Here is a 20,698-nt window from a genome sequence, read left to right as displayed (position 1 = left end):
ACTTTAAAGGGGAATGAAACCTTTGGAACAAGGAAGCGTGTGTCGAAACAGAAAAATCAAAGAATCAAACAAAGGAAGTTTGAGAAAAATCGGACAAATAATGAGAAAGTTATGATTATTTTAATATTGCAATCACTAATGCTATGGAGATCCTCTCATTGGCAATGCGACAAGAATGTGTGATGTCACATATGAACAACTTTCCCTTTGATGGACTTTAAAATACCCTCAAAATGTCTCTTTTTGCTTTTTCTTATTGTGATACAAACTCTTTATCCATGTATCCTATGAAAATATGTATTACATGCCCTCCCCTAGAAAGAACGATCTACTGGTAGATGTGATAAAAGAGGCAATTTAAGTGAAATATATATACTAAAGTAATTGGGAGAGTTGTTCACAAGTGACATCACACATCTATGTCGCATTGGCAATTTGAGGATCTCCATAGCATTAGTGATCGCAATATTCAAATGCTCATAACTTTCTCATTATTTGTCTGATTTTTCTTGAAGTTCTAGTTGATTTGTTTCTTTTATTTTTCTGTTTTCACACAAGCTATCTTTTTCAAAAGGTTCCATTCTCCTTGAAGAACAACTGGTGATACTTTCTTTTGTGCTAAATAATCCCAAATGAACATATAATGGCGAACATCATTTACCACAAGATAGGATCGCCACTCGTTCTTAAAGTCGCTCTTAACTTACGAACAGATTTATGAAATTTTCCCTTGGTATAATTAGTAAATAGATAAATTAGATTTTTATAGGGTACATCTCCATTTTGGTAGGTCCTCAAGGCTCTCCAAAATTACCCTGCTTAAGCTAGTCTACCGATTCTGGTGCTCACAGCTTTTTGAGGTATTACTTCCTGCCGGTATCCATTTACCTCACCTGGGTTGAGTGCAGCATAATCTGAGTAAATTTCTTTCTTAAGGAAAACATGCCATGGTTGGGAATCGAACCCACATCCCTCAGATTGAAAGACGAGAGTCTTAACCACTAGACCACAACACCCCCAAATTCAATTTTTTTTTTAATGCAAATGTTTTCAAGTGTGGCATGTGGTGGATGTAATGACTTTAATGAAATTCTATGAACAACTCCCCCCCCCAAAAAAAAAAATGTGGGCTTCACCAGTATTAGAGTATAATTGTTTATTTTGAAATGTTATCAGCCGTGTTTTGACCCAAGTATGTTCATAAGGAACTGTCTCCTGTCCAACCTTTGATCTCTAGGTACCCTAATCTCGTTGATCGCTACGTGCCTAATCTAGCAGCCTGCCTGAAAGACAAGGATAAACTGGTCAGGAAACAGACGCTGACTCAGCTCACCCAGCTAGTTCTGGTATGTAAAGATTTATTCAAGTGTTATGGCTTGTACATAGTCTCTGCTTCTTTTTTAAGCCATGAAATAAGATTCTGAGTCTATTTTACAATGCGTTTATTTACATTTGCACTTAAAATCCTGATAAGTGTTTATTTAATGTCTTGATGAAATTATGGAAACACAAGCATTGTTTCAAAGAAACAAAACTTTGTTATTTCTGACCATTTTCCGCTATTTAGCTATCAAATAAACTTTTTAGGCATGTGATTTTCTTTTTGAAATTTTGATACCCCCCGCCAAATGACTTTTTGCTATTCTTTCTTCAAATTGTTTTTACTCACTTATGCATGGATAAAAATATTCTATGTTATATCAGCTGAAAGAAGAGAATCTAAGCTTTACACTGATAGCTCATTTGCATATTTTATTTGTGAATTAAGTTATGATAAGTCATCGCTAAACCTCGGTTTCGTTTTTTGTGGGACGCACTGTAGAGGTGGTAATTCTCAGAAGAAATGTACTACTTCATTCTCCAATCAATATTGAGCAAATCACAATGGGAAACCTGGAAAATTATTCAGTGGAACAAATTAGTCAGTTATTTTTTTTTCTTTATTTGCTTCATAAATCAATCATCTGGGCCCTGTTGTACAAAGAGTTGCAATTGATCTGATCAATTGCAACTATGGACGGCCAGCAACGTCAACATCTATTATGCATGTTTGTTCAAAATATTTTCTAGCTGTGATATATATTCATGCATTCATTGCTTTCTTGAAAATTCACTGCGCTTCTCTTTGCATAAAAAGGACATTGTGCAAATTTTTGGTAGAAAAAATTATGACAGTAATGGATTTCCGTAGAGTTATGATTGATCAGATCAATGATGTTTATGATTTGCCTTGTCGATTCTGTCATCTATTTCTATGAATTTTGTTTCATTTACCAGGAGGACTATGTGAAGTGGAGAGGACCCCTTTTCTTCCGCTTCGTTTCCGTCATCGTAGACGAGGTGGACACCGTGAGAGATTTTGGTAAGAATGCTGCTCCATAGATTAAAAAAAAGAAATTGATCTGCTTCTCCTTAATTCTTTCAAAATTATCATCAAGTTTCTTCAGATTCAATATAAATCTTGATTTAGATAAAAATTATGTATGAAATGTTAGTTTATTAAAGACAGATAGTGAAATATAAGATTTCAATGGTATAGGCCCTTTAACAGACCTTTCAATCATTCTAAAACTTGGAAGAAAGAATATGATTTTTATTCCCGTTCCGAGCTCGTTTTGATATAATTTTCCAGTCTTTCTTGATAACTTATTGTTGGATGTATGTAATGACTTATTTACCCAGGGATGCCACTTCAACTGTTAGCTGATTTTCAAGCAGGCTGTGCATGACATAATATTATTAGCAATTCTTCTAAGTCAAGCTCCTGACAAGAAGGCAAGAGGTCCCATGTTAACCCTATCTAGGCCGGGGTATTTTGGGAGTTCCTATGGCCAGGGGGGGGGGGCCTCCCAGGCCCCCCCCTAAGATCTCGGCCGTCGACCGCGCGATCGCGCCGAAAATTGGCCCGCGGGTTGCCTGGGGCATAATCTACAAGATTGTATAGTAATTTATTTCATGCGAATCGCTGTTAAGTGATTATGCTAATTTATGCGTAATTAGTATGCGAAATCATACTTTTCCCTCTAACTCCCTAAATAAAGCTCCAAATGTACTAATTTTTGGTATAGAAACTCTTTGTGGTGTCCTTAGCAAGTGTACATGAAAAAAATTGTGATATCAAATCATTTTCTTATGTATTATATTGTTTTTTGCTATTTCTTATGTATTTCATTGTTTTTTTTACCTTTTGTTTTTCATTGTTTTTTCAATGAAATTTGTAAGCCTGAGTCGAATCGATTTTAAAATCGGTGTTCGATCGATGTCATCGAACACCGGTGCAGATTTTGCAAAATCGGTGCATCGAAAAAAAAAAAAATACGTCGGCCGGCCGATTCGTTTGGTTTACACAATCAATCATCAAAATATCAGTAATGTCCAACTTTACTACTACTTACTTGATTTCTATTGCCCCCAAAATGAAACCGAATGAGTAATTATGATGCTATTCACCATTAATTTGAAGTTTATTTCGATCATAGTTCGAGTCTTACTCGTCTGCTCGTGCCGAGATAATTTATGCACGATGAATTCATGAATGGAAGTCATGGCCATCGATCGTGCATGCGCAGTACTGTTCTTTAATCAAACCAGAAAATGGCCGGAAATTGACGCGATCAACGTAAAATAAATCTTGCTTTCATGAACAATATTAAAATCATGACCATAGAACATTATTTAATCGTAATATTTAACCATAATTTGCATATGATAATCATTAATATGAATTTAGAGCTTGATGTGAAACGTTTGTATTTCGTTTCAATTTTCAATGGCGGACATCTCATGACGATCGACTTGACTTCTTGAGTCGAGCTAGTGCACTTGTCTAAAAAAAATAATCATCACGTCAGGATTGATTCTCGAACATTGTCTACATGCAAAAACTCTGTTCAAGTTCATAATATCACCATATAATAACATTTTACATGACAAAACAGAGAAAATTGCGTTTGATATTTTTTCCCATCAATTTGAAGCTAGTTTGTGCCCAACTTTGGGCTCTGATTTCATGAATGGGAAAATATGTCATACGTCATCAAACACGCATGCGCATTGTGCTTATTTTCTCGGAGCTTGGAGACGTCCAGAGATGGAATAACAATAGAAATAATCCCAGTATTATTTCTTCCATATGAACATAACATACTTTGCTGACATCGTCAATATTCTTAGTATGACCATAAAATCTTGTTAAATCGTAATAATTTAGATGAATTTAGGGCTCGATTCGAAACATTCGTATTTATTTTGATCGCATGCTCAATTGCGTCTAAAAAACTGGATTGTCATTATCAGGATTAATTCTCGAACATCGTCATAACTCATATTCCACAATCTTTCCTCACAATCGTTATATCAGCATTGAATAGCAATTCAAATGACCATCCAGAGAAAATTACGTATTTATTCCCATAAATTTATTTGGAGCTCATTTTGGATCCAACTACACAATCTCAGGCAAGTTACAGCGCTCTCCGTTGATTGCAATTGTTTGCTGGCGCTGACGTCAAGCACGCCTGTCGTTTCGGGAGAGTGAGTGTACGGAGCTGCGGACGCGACGGGGCTGGTGAATGGACTGCGAATGCTAGTTGACCGAAAATCATTCGGATCGACTCTGCGTGATTCATGTCTTTATTATTGTTTCATTTTAAACTTTTATGTTGTCATCTGCAAATATCATTGTTGAAGATATTTTGGGAAGAATTCTGCTTTGGTCCCCGGCCTTTTTTGTGTGTTTTGTGATCATGGAAAATACAAACGAACTTTGCTCTGTCATCTGCTTGTGCAACGCTCACCCGGCCAACGCCAGCGCATATCGTCAGTGCGTAGTGCAATATGCAAAGCGCATTGCATCGACGCAAAAACAAGACTAAATTTTCCCCGCCTTCAATATTCGATGCATCGATGTTCGATCGATTTAGAGCTGTCGAACACCGGTTTTCAAAATAATCGATATGACTCAGGCTTAGAAATTTGTTGGGGACTCTTCTCTGATCATAAAAAGCATAAAATGAATACATTTAGACTAGAAAAACTAAAAATAATCATACATTTATGAATTTTGGTTGAAAACACAATTTGCATTGACTTTGTACACGAAATCACGTTTTTGAGCAATTTCCGGTCTGACATGCACTTACATAATGTTGCGTAATTTCGGAACCACGTACCCGGGTGACGCAAAATTGGTCTCAAAAGTTGCGCAAGACTTGAAAGTAAAATGTCAGTGAGCGGCGCGGTCAAAAAATTTCGCACGGCGAAAAAATCGCGCGAATTCGTTGAGGGGGGGGGGCCTCTGAGGCCCCCCCCCCCCCCGGCCTAGATAGGGGTCTTTGGTCATGGGATCGAACCCACAACCTCCCATTCATGAGGTGCATGTACCAACACTGAGCCACTATGTCTGGTCGATATGCATGACTGAATTGCCCTCTTACATCTTAAAATAATTGTTTTATTTCCCTTTTACAGCTGAGTATTGTTTGGTGGAGCTCCTTTTGAAACGTCATCCCGGGATGCTGATGCAGCAGTTTGTCGAGAGTGTTTTCCATTTCAACAACTATCGCAAACACTCTGGTAAGCGCTATTACACGTCTATGAAAAGATGAATAATGATTCGTAGTGTTATGATTGCAAAGTGAATCTCAACAGAATCCAACAAAGGTACCACCCTGGTGGTTGTGTATATGATGCAGTATTTGGTACCCTGGGGTACCAAATAATAATCCGCCATTTTGTTGAATTATTTATTTTATTTTTTGCGCTGTACCCTGGGTTACCAAAAAATGTGTACAAGTATATTTTAATGTTTTGTACGGATTTTTTCTTTCTTTTTAGTGATCTTATGTAACAATTAATGCATGCAAATGATAACTTTATTCTATTTGTTTACTATTATTGGCATTAGATTGTATCAAAGAAAGGAAATAGGCATTGTGATCATTGTCCCCATTCATTGTCATGATTGTCGCACCGATCGTACGACCGTGATCACCATGACAACAATGTAACTGTACACTATTACAACACGAGATGGCGATGCACAACGCGGTACCCCGGGGTACGGCGTTGTGCATCATATAAATGAAAGTAAGGCGCCAAATAATTCCGGGCTCAATTAAACATAGGTTTGGGATGGAGTGCAAGTATGATAGAACACTCCTCGTTTGCTCCACTTCAGTGTTTTGAACAGAATTCATATGGTACAGTGATCCTGATTGGCCGTTGCAACCTAGCCCAGGCATTGAATGTGTATTATGTTTAGTAAAAGAAATCATTCAGTTACAGGAAACATGCTTGAGCTTTTCTTTATAGATAAATGAAAGTAGTTGCAGTAAACACTGATTTCACGTAAAACCAGGCTTAATTGCCTCTATATCATCAAGAATCTAGATCTGGTACAGTTACATAAACTGAACTTTGTGAAATCTTGAAATCTACGCTGAAAAATGTCCACACTGAAGATCACCAACACAGATATGCGCACGTTGGGACAGTGTATCAGTATTGCTAAAATGTCGGCCCGACGCTTGACATACAATTTTCAATCAGTTCACCTATCTGGCTGAAAGAGAGGGAGCTTTAATTTACAAGATAGAGAATGTCTAATTTCAAATAAGAAATTTGTTGTCATACATGCATATTTTTTGTTTTTAATCTTCGCCACTGCTTTCTTCATCTTTCTGGCCCAATCCTCTCTCTGTACTTTCTATCTATATCTTTTAATTATCCTTTCCCTTACTTTAATACTTTACATTCATGCATGTACAATGTGCCTCATTGTAATGGTTATAATTTGCGTGTACTTAATATTTATAATGTAAAATACCATGTATGATTTTATTTACTTTCAACAATTTCCTTTCTGTATTTTAATAAGAAGTACTAGTAATTTTTTCCAGTTGATATCATTTTATGTTTGTATTTGAGTATTTTTCTGTTATTGTAAATTGTTCACATATTTTTATTCAGCCTTTGGCTGCGAGGCATATGTTAATAAACCATTATTGAATCGAATTGAATTGACTTGAATTTATGCTCAAGCACAAGATTTATAAGGTAATCAACTAAATAAACAGGGGTGTGAGAGTTCAGCTATTTAGCTGATTTCAGCTATATTTTTTCTTAATTGTCAGCTTATTTCATTCTTTGTTTTTTGTCTGTACAAAAGTACATAGGAGCTTTTGCAATTTCAGCTATTTTAATTTGTTGTTGCTCACACCCCTGATAAAATGCCTGGGTCAAGAGTGAGAAAGTCCGTAGAGCAACATTCAGTAACAATTTTCTTATTTCTCTTTCATTCAGTCTTCAATCAATTCACACAATCTGACCGAGAGAGGGAGCTCTTCAGTTTACAAGGAAGTGAGAACTCTGAGAAGAGAATGATCATCTTTAAGTTTATGCTCAAGCACATGACTGATGAGCATCGCTTCAAACTAACCGCTAAACTCATACAAGAGGTAAGCATTTTGAAATATTGGACCAAACAGGGATTAGATTATGTTGGATTGGTTCAAATGGATTAGATTATGTAGGATTGTTCGAACATGGATTAGATTATGTTCGATTGGTTCAAATGGGTTAGATTATGTAGGATTGTTTCAAACAGGGATTATATTTTGTAGGATTGGAACAAACAAGGATTAGTCCATGTAGGTTCCGACCAAATAGAGACCAAACCATGTGTTAAATGAACAAAAAAACAAAGCTCTTAGTCTGTGGGATCAGACAAGGATTGGACCAAATTTGTCTGGATCAAGCAAGTATGGGACGAAGTAAGGAAAGGACCAAGTTGAGATTAGACCATATTGGTTTGGTCCAATTGAGATTTTTTATTGGTTTGGTCCAATTGAGATTAGACCATATTGGTTTGGTCCAATTGAGATTGGACCAGATTGGTTTGGTCCAATTGAGATTGGACCAGATTGGTTTGGTCCAATTGAGATTAGACCATACTGGTTTGGTCCAATTGAGATTAGACCATACTGGTTTGGTCCAAGTGAGATTAGACCATGTGGGAATTATGTAATTAGGATTAGACTGTGAGATCAGACCAAACAGAAACTAGCTCGACCATGTTTAATCATCTGCAGATTAGACCATGTGTGATCGGATTAAAAAAATTGATAAGACCTGGTTGAACTATTCATTTTTTTCTTCAGGTTCTTGGAGCATTTGTTGATGGAGTTCTCTCTCTTGACAACGAGTCTAGCCCCATCCTCCAAGATACGCTGAAGATTCTCTGTTGCAAGGTAATTTAGGCTATGCATTGGAGTACTATTCCAATAGTAATAACTCAGTGCTAAAGATTGGTTGAGTTGCGTGCAATCAACCGCAACATGTATCATTCAAACTTTTCTGCGGGCATATTGAACCAGTCGATTTTTGTTAGCTTTACCAGTAGTTTGGTCTTTTTCCAAATAATATAAAATACACTGTCCCACATGTTCTTATTTTTGTTGGTGATCTTTAGTGTGATAGTGAGGTTGAAATAAAGGTATCAGATCTGGATCTATGATGATATGGTGACAGTTTTCCTTGAATCGAAAGACTTTCTCAGAAAATCATTGTTTGCGGTAAGTTTAAATAACTCTTAAATGTGTTGGCTCAGTCGGGAACGCGTCTGCCAGTCGAACCAAAGATCGTGGGTTCGAGTCCACCCCGGGCGGATGACTGAAGCCAGTGCGTCGTGTGTAAACATTTCTCCCATGTTTCATAGATGTAGGCTATGTTGCAATGGAAAACACTCAGTCCCTCGGATAGGACGTTAGATGGAGGCCTGTGTAGAGGAGAGTCACCACCTTTGCAAGTTAATAACCCACTGCACTATTCGTATAAGAGAAGGGGGAAACCCCGGTGTAGTGGTCCACCAGCATTCCCCCAATCAGTTATATCGGGAGGAGAGACCTGCGTGTCATAGTGATTCAGTTCACTTTTTGCTTCCCAGGCACATAGTCCATGATAGAAGAGGCATAACCTTGTTTTTTATATATATATACAATATTTTTTATGGTTTCTTGTCAATTCAAGGGTGCTGATTATGAATCTGAATGATGCCACTCGTGTAACCTTGAGCATTTCCCGCAAATTGGGAAAGTCCAATATAACCGCCGAAATATGCAAATTACCCATGAAAATCATAAAATTGTCCGCACATTGGCTGTGAAATGCATGCAATTTTGTGGCAGGAGTGAAATACTCTCTGAAAAAATGATTTTTAACAATATATTTATTTTCCTGATATTCAAAATGGCCGCCATAGGTCATTGTATACCTTATTATGTACAATATGAATAGGGAAAACTAATTTTCACAAAAATGAGCACTAAACTGCAAAAATTGCGATGTATGAACGAAGTAATATATGCAAATTATCATTACTAACGAGATATATCATTTATAATGTCATATATGGGAACATTGCTGTATTTTGATATCTAAAATAGCAGCCACTGGCCAAAACAGTATTGCGCACCATGGCAATGGGGGCCAAAAAATGTACAAGAGTGATCACTAAAATGCTTATTATGAAGATTTAACAGGTGGAATACTGACTATAAACATAATTATTAACGAAATATATTATTTATATGCCATGTATGTGGTGAATGTTGTATTTTGATATTCAAAATGGCTGCCAAAGGCCCTAAAAGTATAATGCACAATGAGAAATGGGAGAAAGGAAATCACAAGAGTGAGCGCTAAAATACATATATGTCATAAATTAATTGGATACTGTCTAAAAACGTATTTTATAACGAAATATATCATTCAGGTTCCAAGTTTGTGTTAAATACTGTCTTTCGACTTTCAAAATGGCCGCCATCGACATTAACTGTATTATGTACAATGCAAAGTGGGAAACCAATATTCACAGGAGTGAGCACCATAAATGCACGTTATAGTGATCTATGAGTAAAATATTGTCTGGAAGCATAATTTCTATTAAGATATATCATTTATTCTGCCAGTTAGGTGATAAATACGGTTATTTTAAAGTCAAAATGGCCGCTACAGTCCCTTACGGTATTATGCACAATATGAATGGGAACAAATCATTTCAACAGAATTTGACTTTGCTTGGTCAAATGGTGATGTATGAGTGGAATGTTGTCTGAAAACATGATTTATAACAAAATATATCATATCTTATGTAATTTAGGTGATAAATACTGTATTTCAACATTTCAAAATGGCTGCCATATGCCCATTTTGTGAACATTATTTGTCTCCACCCAAATTATACGATAAGTGGCCATTTTCAATTTTTAAAATGCAGCATTTATCACCTTAATTACACAACATTATGATATATCTCGTTAGAAACCATGGTTTTAGACAATAATTCACCCTTACATCACAATTCACAATTATATGCAATATTTAGAGTCGAGCAAAGCCAAATTCTGTCAAAATTATATGTCCCATGTTACAATGTACACAATACTTTTAGGACCAATGGCAGCCATTTTGGAATTCAAAGTACAGCATTTATTACCTTCACCATGTCCACGACCAATATGGGATGTATTTAGTTAGAAATAATGTTTGAGACAATATCTTTACTCGTACATCACAGTTTATGATTCTCACTCTTGTGAAAATTAGTTTTCCCTGTTCGCATGTTACATAATTTAGTTAGGGCTTGTAGAGGTTATTTTGAATGTCAAAAAAGTATTTATCACCTATATGGAAGAAGAAATGCGATGATTAAAAAAAATGTTTTCAAATAACGTTTTACTCATACAACAGGAATATATGGATGCCATAGTCTAGCAAATCCAAATTCTTTCAAAATTATATGTCCCAATTCACATTATAAATAATACTTTTAGGGCCTATAGGGGCCATTTTGAATTTCATAATACAGTATTTATATCATGTATGACTAAAGAAATGTCATGTTGTCAGGCAATGTTTTACTCATAGATCACAATTACATGCATTTTATGTTTCTTACTCGTGTGAAAATTAGTTTCTCCTTTCGCATTGTACATGATGAACATCGGGGCTATGGCGGCCATTTTGAATTTCAAAATACAGCATTTATCACATAAATGGCATATTTACAATAATGTTTTTAGTCAGTATTCCACTCGTTTATCTTACTAATATGCATTTTAATGCTCAATCTTGTCATTTTTTTGGCCCCGGTCATTGCCATTGTACAAAATACTCTTTGGGCCAGTGGTGGCTATTTCGGATATCACAATACAGCAATGTTCCCATATTTGACTTAATAAATAATATATCTCATTAGTAATGATGATTTGCATATATTACTTCGTTCATACATCGCGATTTTTGCAGTTTAGTGCTAATTTTTGTGAAAATTAGTTTTCCCTATTCGTATTGTACATGATAGTGTATACAATGGCCTATGGCGGCCATTTTGAATATCAGGAAAATAAATATTTCGTCAAAAATTATTTTTTAAGATTGTATTTCACTCCTGCCACACAATTTCATGCATTTCACAGCCAATGTGTGGACAATTTTATGAGTTTCATGAGTAATTTGCATATTTTGGCGGCCATATTGGATTTTGCCATTTTGCGGAAAATGGTCAAGGTTATACGAGTGGCATCATCCAGATTCGTAATCAGCATCCTCGAATTGACAAGAAACCATAAAAAAATATTGTATATATAAAAAACAAGGTTTGGTCAATTTTCTATGGGGCCTATCCTGGACTAACAGACTGGTGATGCCAAACAAATAATAATAATAATAAATAGAATAGGCTGTGTACTGCATTGTCTACATTAAACTATGTATATTTAACAACAGGAGATCAAGCTAGCCTCCCTCCACTCCAAGCAAGCAAACCCTGATGACATTGTTGAGGAGATGCAGATGGCCGAAGCCGTCATGGCCCAAGCGAAGACCAAACTCATTTCCCAAGTCGTCAAGAAGAACGTCATTGAGAACATCATCCCAGTGATCATCGCCCTCAAGCACATGGTAAGATGAACTGACATGTTTTTAAAAGATATTTGCTAACATTGATTTGACATTTTAAAAATCTGAGGGGATAAAGAGGAGGATGATGATGATAGTGATGATGATGATGATGATGATAGTAATGATGATGATGATGATGATAGTAATGATGATGATGATGATGATAGTAATGATGATGATGATGGCTGTGATGATGAGGATGGTGATTTTTTTTTAATGCTAAACAATTCAAATACTTTTTTATATTTTCCATATCATATTAGCTGGAGGAGAAGCATTCTCCATTGCTAGGCGACTTGATGCTCTACTTGAAGGAACTGATGAAGGAGTACCGCAATGAAATCAAAGGTATCGCTTTATCAACTAAAGATAGGCATTTACATGCTATGAATTTGTTTCTATGCTTTTCTAAAATCATGGTTTTCATTAGTTTTTCAAAACATTTGCCATATCTTTATGGTTTCCAAACAAACTAAAGCATAATCCACAAGGGTTTCTCAGGGCACATGTATCTACACACTTCAACTTGCTGCCATAACCGCTTGAACTCCATGATTGAAGTCATCTTGTAATTCTTTACCAAGTGTCTAGAGTCTCATCTGTCAGCCTTCACTATATCCATATATGATATTTATTTACCATCTTGCCACGTATTTCACATGGGGCCTAGGACACAAAGCTTGGAAATCAGCTTACAACATTTTTTTAATGATATAGGCATTTGTATAGCGCCATCTATCTAGAAACAGTCTATTCTTAAGCGTATTTCTATTATTATTACCCCGGCTGTAGCTCGAGCTGCCTTTCAGCGCTCGTGCATTCAAATAATTAATCCTGCCAGATACCCATTCACCTCACCTGGGTGGAGTGCAGCACAGTGGATAAATTTCTTGCTGAAGGAATTCACGCCATGGCTAGGATTCTAACCCATGCCCCTCTGTTTGAAAGGCAAGAGTCAGAACCACTAGACCAGGACCCACCCATGATTGATTGCCTTGACTACAATGTACAATTAATCGTAAAATTCAAGCATCAATTAATCGCTAACCTTAGTGTCCTTTGTCCTTCCAGACATTCTTGCGGCCGATCGTCAGCTGGCCTCGGAGATCGAGTTTGACCTTCGCAAGTTTGATGAACAGCAGGCGGAAGCCGCCAAGCAAGCCGTTCAGGAGAAAGACAAGGCCAATACGCCGGGCAAGGCAGGAAAGGAGACGCCCACGGCAGAAGGGATGCAGAAACCAGCTACTCCAGGACTTACCAAGGTAAACCTTAACTGTGGTACTTTCCCCAGGGGGCGGAGATTATGCATACGTGTCATGCAGTCAAGACTGGTTAAATCTTATTACCGACACCCAAGGTAAACTCGCTCCGACTACTCCTCAGTGAGTGAAGTATGTGCATGCATTTTTCATAGAAAGGATCTATTGAATGCAATTATTAATGCCGTAGGTAAACTAGCTCTTATTATTCCTCAGGGAGTGGAGTATGGGAAAGACTGAATGAATACAATCTCTATCATCCAAGGTAAACTTTAACCCCTATTGCTCCTTTAGGCACCTAATTGAGGGGAAATCCTGTTATATGAATGATGGCAAGTAAAAATTGTGTGCTTTCAATTTTTTAGTGTCATTTATAAACCCTTTGTTTTCTTCCCTACCTTCAAATTAGAAAGCTAATAAAAGGCAATAGTTATCATATAACATCCACATAATACTAATAACTATCCATTATCCATGGTGCAATACAGAAATCTTGAATTAAAGAAAATAACATGGAAACAATTGTCATTATTATTCCTCCAAATTAATTCAGCGAGCAAAGAGGTAAGGAGATTATTGTGATAACAAGTTCAAAGGAATAACTGGTCATATTGCCATCATTGAAAAAAAAAAATCATTTGTTTTTTATGATTGCATAGACTTGCCCCTTTTCTTTTACATTTTAAAAGAAACAAGGAATAAACAACAAAATGATCTTGATATTAAATAGTTATTCAATGCAAAAAAATATTTATATAATAAATGAAGTAGGTTTCAATTTAAAAAGCTGAACACGTCCTATGATTTCACATTGCATTTCTTCTGTTTGCTTCAATTTTAAAGACACCACAGCTTCTTTCACCAAGGTCCGTGGCAGGTCGTTCGCCGAGGGTTACTGGACAGAGCCCCAAGACGCCGACAAGCAAGGTTGCCCCAAGCAAGTAAGTATTCCATGAAATAATCGATTGTATCTGGCCAGTTTCATCAAGTTGTGAAGCCTGTCTATAGGGACCACCCAAGGGAACAAAATGAGGCTGGTGCTTGTTATACACTGGCTCTTATACACATAATCTGCCTCCGTGGGAATAGGTTTTAGTGTTCACTATAGGCAGGTAGCTGCTATAGACAGGTTCTTATACACATAATCTTCCCCCATGGGAGTAGGTTTTAGAGGTCACTATAGGCAGGTAGCTGCTATAGACAGGTTCTTATACACATAATCTTCCCCCATGGGAGTAGGTTTTAGAGGTCACTATAGGCAGGTGGCTGCTACAGACAGGTGGCCACTAACACAGGTTTGAAATAATGAAAATAGTAAAATGTAACACTGATAAAGTTTTTAAAACAGCTTAAGATGTCCCGAAATGACACACTCGGGCCTAGTTAGAAAACCTTCCATCCGGGCCTCATTTCACAAAGTGTTCCTTTGCCACTCTGCCTGCTGCCACAAAATCATGATTGTGATTGACTGCACAGCCCTATATCTATATAGTGTTTCCCATTATGGCAAATATACAATGGTTGGAAAGCTTTATAAAGATCATTTGCTTTTGCATTCCCCACTTTGTGGAATAGCCTTCTTGAAGACATTGTAAAAATGCACCTCTGTCGAGACTTTCAAAGATCTTCCAAAAACCTTTTTTTATCTAACTCAGTGGTCTTTATGCGCCATGAGCACTCTACAGAGTGGATTTGATGCTTTATAAGTCACATTATTATTAAACAGTTCACTGATCTTCCATAATATGTTATGGTTTTCATCCTCATCTAAATTTTCCTTTTTCTTTTCTTTCAGAGAGAGACTTCTTGCTGCCCAGGCCATAGTGAACTCCGCCCGGCGAGCCTTTGCGACCGCCAGGCGTGCCAACACCCCCGGAAACAACACACCTGGTGCCAACGCCAGCCCTAGGGTGCAGCAGGGTGGCACCCCTCCACGTCCCCAAGCTGGAGGGGCGAGTGATGGTACCCCTCCACCGCCTGGGCCCCATGCTAGAAGGGTGAGTGATGGTACCCCTCCACAGGCTCGGCCCCAACCTGGAGGGGCGAAAGATGGAGTGATGGATAATGAGGGCGGGGCCAGTACGGAAATCGAGGAGAGGGTACGGCGGGTACGCGTCAGCGAGGACACCACTCCGGAGTCCAGTCTGCGATCGCCGCTCAGGGAGTCATGTGATCAGAATACATCAAAGGTACACAAACTTGAGGATTTTCTTTTATTCTTTATGCATACCAAAGATTAAGTAGAATTATTCAGATCTGGGCCCCATCTCACAAAGAGCCATGATTGATTCAATCAATCTCAAGTATATGGAAAACTATCAATGTCATGAGTTTTCCTGAGGAAATTTGCACAATGTCCATTGTAAACAAAGACAAGCACACTAGAATTTCAAGAAAACTCATTTTATGAATGGACATATTTAGAAAATGTGTTGATTAAACATGTTTTTTTGATAATGACATTGCTGGCTTTCCATAGATGTGTTTGATTGGATCAATCGCAATTCTGTGTAATAAGCCAGTTCGTAGTTCCTTTCTGTGCATGATCAAAAGATTCTACGCATGATCAGAAGGTAATTTGTACTAAAGTGACATGGTGCTTTAAAATCTAATGAGATAAGCACCAACTTTGATGTCTTGATTATTCATGTATTCTTTTGAATTGTCGTTTTCATTTACATCCACAAAAGAAAAACAATGCTTCCACGAACGACTGGTACTTCACAGTTGTAAAGTACATTGTGCAACATGCTAAGATATGCATTCAAAGTAGGAATGCAACAAATACCTTCATTAAGTGTTCACTGGTGTGCTATTCTAGTCACCTGGTCTATTCAATTTCTTCATCTTGCTATGTAAGGCAAGCTTACGTAATATCTTGCTTTGAAATCTGCCTATCATGATGAAAGAAAGGAAAGGTCATTTGACCAAAATTGCCCATGAAGTAACTACGAACTGGTCTATACTGATCAGAAATGCAATTGGTTGATTTGGTCATGCATAATTCATGCTTTATGTGTATTTTAATACTTTAGAAACTTGTGAATTGAATTGAAAAAAAAGGAATTTCCTTGTTATGAAATAGAATTTCTCTTGTCACAGTTATTTGTTCTTTATCTATTTTAATTTTTTTTTTCATTTCTTTTGGGTATACAGGAGAGTGAGCCAGACATCCAACGAGCTATCAGCACACCAGATAAGACGATTGCAAACATCACCTTCCAAGCTCCGATGGATATGAGCATCATTCCGCTCTCGTCCCCCATCCCGACATCACTACCGATCAGGGTCTACAGTGACCAACGCCCTTCTTCGAAAGGTTTGTCCTCAAAATCCCTGAGTCGGCTCAATGTAACCCTATTTTGACTTGGCTCTTGCAGAGCAGGGGAGGGGGGTTGGGGTGTTACCACAATGATTTTGATCGATTGATACTGACTGCTTCCACTGGTAATACCTTGGTCACATTTGTTCTACAGCGGCCGTACGACGGGTCTAAAACAACCGTTTTAATGTACCAGCTACATGTAGGTGGTTTTCGTAAAAATGAATAAAATGGCCGTCTTTGACTTGCCGTACAGCAAATGTGACCGGTATAATTCAGATGAACAGGCACTTTCCTAAAATTCTTCCCTGATCTTGGCCGTGACAGGTCCTGTAGACACATATTTCTTCATAGAAAAAGGACAAGGCTAGTGGGTGTGACATGTCTTTTGTTTTTCAAAATGATTTTGTAATTTTATTACACGAGAACATGCAAATTCCATAGCTGTATTTCTATTTTCGCTATCATTTCCCCCCAAAGTTGCTTCATCAAAGCAAAATATTTTGCAATGATATCGATGAAAACTATTCAAACAACCACTATTGGATAGGAATTAAAGAAACTGAGGGGCAGGCAGGGCTGTTCGTGTGATAAAATTTCAATTAGTTGACCTAAATTTCTTGAAATTACATTTAGATTTCATCGATGTTGTTATCTTCAAAGAATAGCTAATTTTGTATACATTTGATCAGTTCAACTATCCACTATGCCTGTTTCAGAGCTGCCAAGTAGTACGGATTTTCAGTATTTAGAAAATGAGAAGAATACTGATGGTTTCATGCAAAATAACGATTTCTAAAGTTTCAGTTTTATGTGTTGTCCTATGGTATTTCATTAAAAATACTGATTTCCTCGCCGAAATACTGATTTTCAGCTTTAAAAATACTGAAATGTTCTTGTTCAGGTTGGCAGCTCTGCTGTTTATTTTTAAGTTGCGAAATATGCATGAGCATGTAATTTTCGACGGCCCACCGTCTTCAGGAGTTTATAAAGATGGAGGACCGTTGAAAATTTTAGTGAATGATATAAACTTCAATGGCGATCAAAGAATTGTCATCAGCATTATTTTTTTACATTACTGAAGCCAATATAACTATATATATGTGTGTGTGTATCTTTTGTTTTTATTTTAGGTACTAAGAGTTGGGTACCCCAGCTGGACTCGCATGAGGAAATTCAGATCAAGAAAGAAAATCTGGTTCTCATGTTCTCACCAGAACAACCGTGAGTAGCTTTTATCCTTCCCACAATTCATAGGTTTATGTTGCGGCGTGTGCAATGTCGATTTTCAAATTTAAACAGCAACATGAATCATGATTGAAAACTCAATTCCAAAACACTGAACACAAACACGATCAGCGGTGCACCGTTCAGTGTTGAAAATGCAAAGCCATTTATATGTTGATTGCTATATATTTCCCGCTTTCGTTAGTTCAGCTTTAGTGCTGCTTGACCCATCACAAGAAAGGTCAGTTCTGGCACCTGTTTGTGTAGGCTTCCACTTTGTGAACAAATTTAAAGACGTTTCCCTGTCGCATTCCCGATGCTCAAGGTCGTAAATTTGAGCTGACCGTGTTTACAAACGAATGTTTTTCGACGTCTAAATGTTCCTCGGAATCATGATTTGAAAGACATTTACTTTTACTATTGGGAATAGTGGACACTAAACATACCCTTTGTTTCTCATATTGTTTTGTTATCACGTTTTCAATCATGATACTTGTTGCCATTTCAATTTGGAAACCGACATTGATCGCACCCTTGGTCTACAAGTAATTGATCAATTTGGTGTAATATTAAATGAAACTGAAAAATGAAAACCCTTATGTTATCGTACAAAATGACATCTGAATTAGATATAGTTTTTGGCCGAATTGGATTGTGGGCCTGGCAGCCACTGTGCAGTGCCAGATCGACGTAGCTTAACCCCTTGAATAATTGAACGCCAAACAGGGTAGCAGCAACTCTTTTTTAACGTCTTTTGGTCTGACGCTGCCAGGGGTTTGAACTCCTGACCTCCCAGTTTTGAGACAGACACTCTATCAACTGAGCCAACACACTGGTTAATTGGAGTAATGCCATGTGGTCTACAATCTACTTGGTCTAATTCTCATTTAGTCTAATACCCAGTTGGTCTAATTTTCACTTCATTTATTACTATTGTTACGATACTGCAACAAATAACAAAGAAGATTTAATTTGAATTTCCTTTTTTTATTACAGGAAATATAACACTCAAAAACTAATAAAACATAAATAAATATATATATTGGTCTTACATGTACATTCCTTGAAGTGCTAGAGGTAAAATTCTGAAGTGATGATGCTATATCCAAGTAATAATCCAAATGATAGTATCCAGATAAAAGTCCACAATGATGGCGATGATGAAACTAATGTTGAAGCACGATTAATAACAAGAGTCACTGTAACGAGTTGAAATGTCCGTGAAGACGATGTTGACGATGATTAACAGTCAAATTCAGCAATCCATGGGTTGAAAAGCGTTCATTAAACAGATTGATGATCTCGATGAGAACCTGCCTGCTTAAAAGCTTTTACAAACGTGTTGTGGAATGTTCTTGATCATTCTAAGCTATCCTTAAAGGGGAAATAACTAATAGATTGCTTAATTGCTTTTACAATTCTTCTTATATGTAACACTATTTGTTACTTTGTTATTTAAAAATTTGTTCATAAACAGTTCATCTATTCACATTTACATTGTACATAGTAGAGTTTGATATGTTGATATTGAAGCACTTGACTATTGGTAGCTCATACTGCCCTTTGTCTTTGCTGAGAGGTTTGAGGTAAATTTGTCAGTATGTTGAGAACAAAATTGACTTTCGCAACGTGGTTTGTTTTGCGATCATGAAAGTTCATGTGTTGGACAGGGAACTGCAGAACATCGAGAGAAGCCTGAATGAAGCATCTACAATAGTGACAGAGGGTGATAAAAGTTTCCTAATTTCTGTGACCTGTGGCCCGTCTTACAGACATGAAATGCCGGCAAAGACAACATATAAAATGCATGTTTCTAGATATGAATTCATTGAGTTCTTGACAATTTGGTGTGCTCTCCTTTGTTTACAAAGGACATTTTGCAAGTTTCCTGTAGAAAAAATTATGGCACTGATGGATTTCCTTAGAGTTGCGATTGATTGGATCAATGGTAACTCTTTGTAAGCCAGGGCCCTGATCATCAATCATTACATCACTAAGGTCAAATCGGGTCACAATGCTGAGAAAGGCTTTAGTCAGTAGCCAAACATTTTGAGGTGACTCTTGGAGATTTCTTAGTGCATTTTTAATGAAATGTTTTTTTAATGAAAACATTGTTCCATTTTTCTCTTAAATGTTCCTATTTCCAGAGCTCCAAAACCTAGGTTGTGGAATATCACCTCACCCCAGGTTGACCAGAAACCGAGTAGTCGTCGACCACCAGCAGAATCCCAGCCGACATCATCGACCTCCTCTGACAAGGCCGAAGCAGGAGGACGACGAAGTAGGCGAAGAGGTCCTTCTGAAAATGAACCCGAACCGGAGAGACGACGAAGCGGCCGGATGAAAGCTCGCTAAGGAAAGCTTGACCATGCCGAAGAATAGTATTTTAGAATTTCTTGATAAATGAATATTTCATTTAAAAAGTAAGTGTGTATTGAGATTTCCTGAAAAATATATTATAATGCCAACATCAGGCTCTATGGAAAACAAGGGATATACATGCAGTATCCCTGCTAGAAAGATTACAGGTGTGATTCGTATGGTGGCATCTATGAATATGAGGTTTGGAGCACAATGTGAAAATGATGATTTCACACTGGAGAGTCATCGACGGTGTGTGTGTGTTCATGTGTGTCTCGCAGTGTTAAAAGGCTCATGGTGGAACGTGTGAAGATTTGTTCACACTGTGGACACCTCGACAGTGAGGATTTACAGATAGTTCAAGCAGTGGCCTTCGTGAATATGAGGTTCATGATGTTCAATTTGAGCCTCCTAACAGTGTGAAGGTGATTACACATTGTTCCGCACTATAAACACACTGTCATCATGCTGTGTTCCACACTAAATGTACTGAAGATGCTTAGAACACACACTTTGAATGCACCATGAACACACTGAACATACTGTGCTCTACACTGTGTTCCACACT

At 37.4% G+C, this 20,698-nt stretch overlaps 1 protein-coding gene across 1 annotated transcript in view; it reads left to right on the top strand.

Moving 5' to 3' along the window:
• LOC121416942 (condensin-2 complex subunit D3-like) overlaps positions 1 to 20,358 on the top strand; it is a 48,658-nt gene extending 28,300 nt beyond the window's left edge. Inside the window, exons 20-32 of the mRNA XM_041610473.1 lie at positions 1,238 to 1,346; positions 2,278 to 2,362; positions 5,470 to 5,574; positions 7,303 to 7,457; positions 8,160 to 8,249; positions 11,788 to 11,961; positions 12,225 to 12,309; positions 13,033 to 13,223; positions 14,064 to 14,161; positions 15,016 to 15,409; positions 16,377 to 16,539; positions 17,676 to 17,766; positions 19,917 to 20,358. Coding sequence (XP_041466407.1) covers positions 1,238 to 1,346; positions 2,278 to 2,362; positions 5,470 to 5,574; positions 7,303 to 7,457; positions 8,160 to 8,249; positions 11,788 to 11,961; positions 12,225 to 12,309; positions 13,033 to 13,223; positions 14,064 to 14,161; positions 15,016 to 15,409; positions 16,377 to 16,539; positions 17,676 to 17,766; positions 19,917 to 20,124 — 1,948 coding nt within the window. The 3' untranslated portion in view covers positions 20,125 to 20,358. The remainder of the gene's footprint in view (positions 1 to 1,237; positions 1,347 to 2,277; positions 2,363 to 5,469; positions 5,575 to 7,302; positions 7,458 to 8,159; positions 8,250 to 11,787; positions 11,962 to 12,224; positions 12,310 to 13,032; positions 13,224 to 14,063; positions 14,162 to 15,015; positions 15,410 to 16,376; positions 16,540 to 17,675; positions 17,767 to 19,916) is intronic.
• Positions 20,359 to 20,698: the final 340 nt, after the last annotated feature.

This window comes from Lytechinus variegatus, chromosome 6 (genome assembly GCF_018143015.1).
Source record: "Lytechinus variegatus isolate NC3 chromosome 6, Lvar_3.0, whole genome shotgun sequence".
Classification (NCBI taxonomy): domain Eukaryota; kingdom Metazoa; phylum Echinodermata; class Echinoidea; order Temnopleuroida; family Toxopneustidae; genus Lytechinus; species Lytechinus variegatus.
The sequence above is the reverse complement of the archived record's forward strand: the minus strand, read 5'-3'. Positions and strand labels throughout refer to the sequence as shown.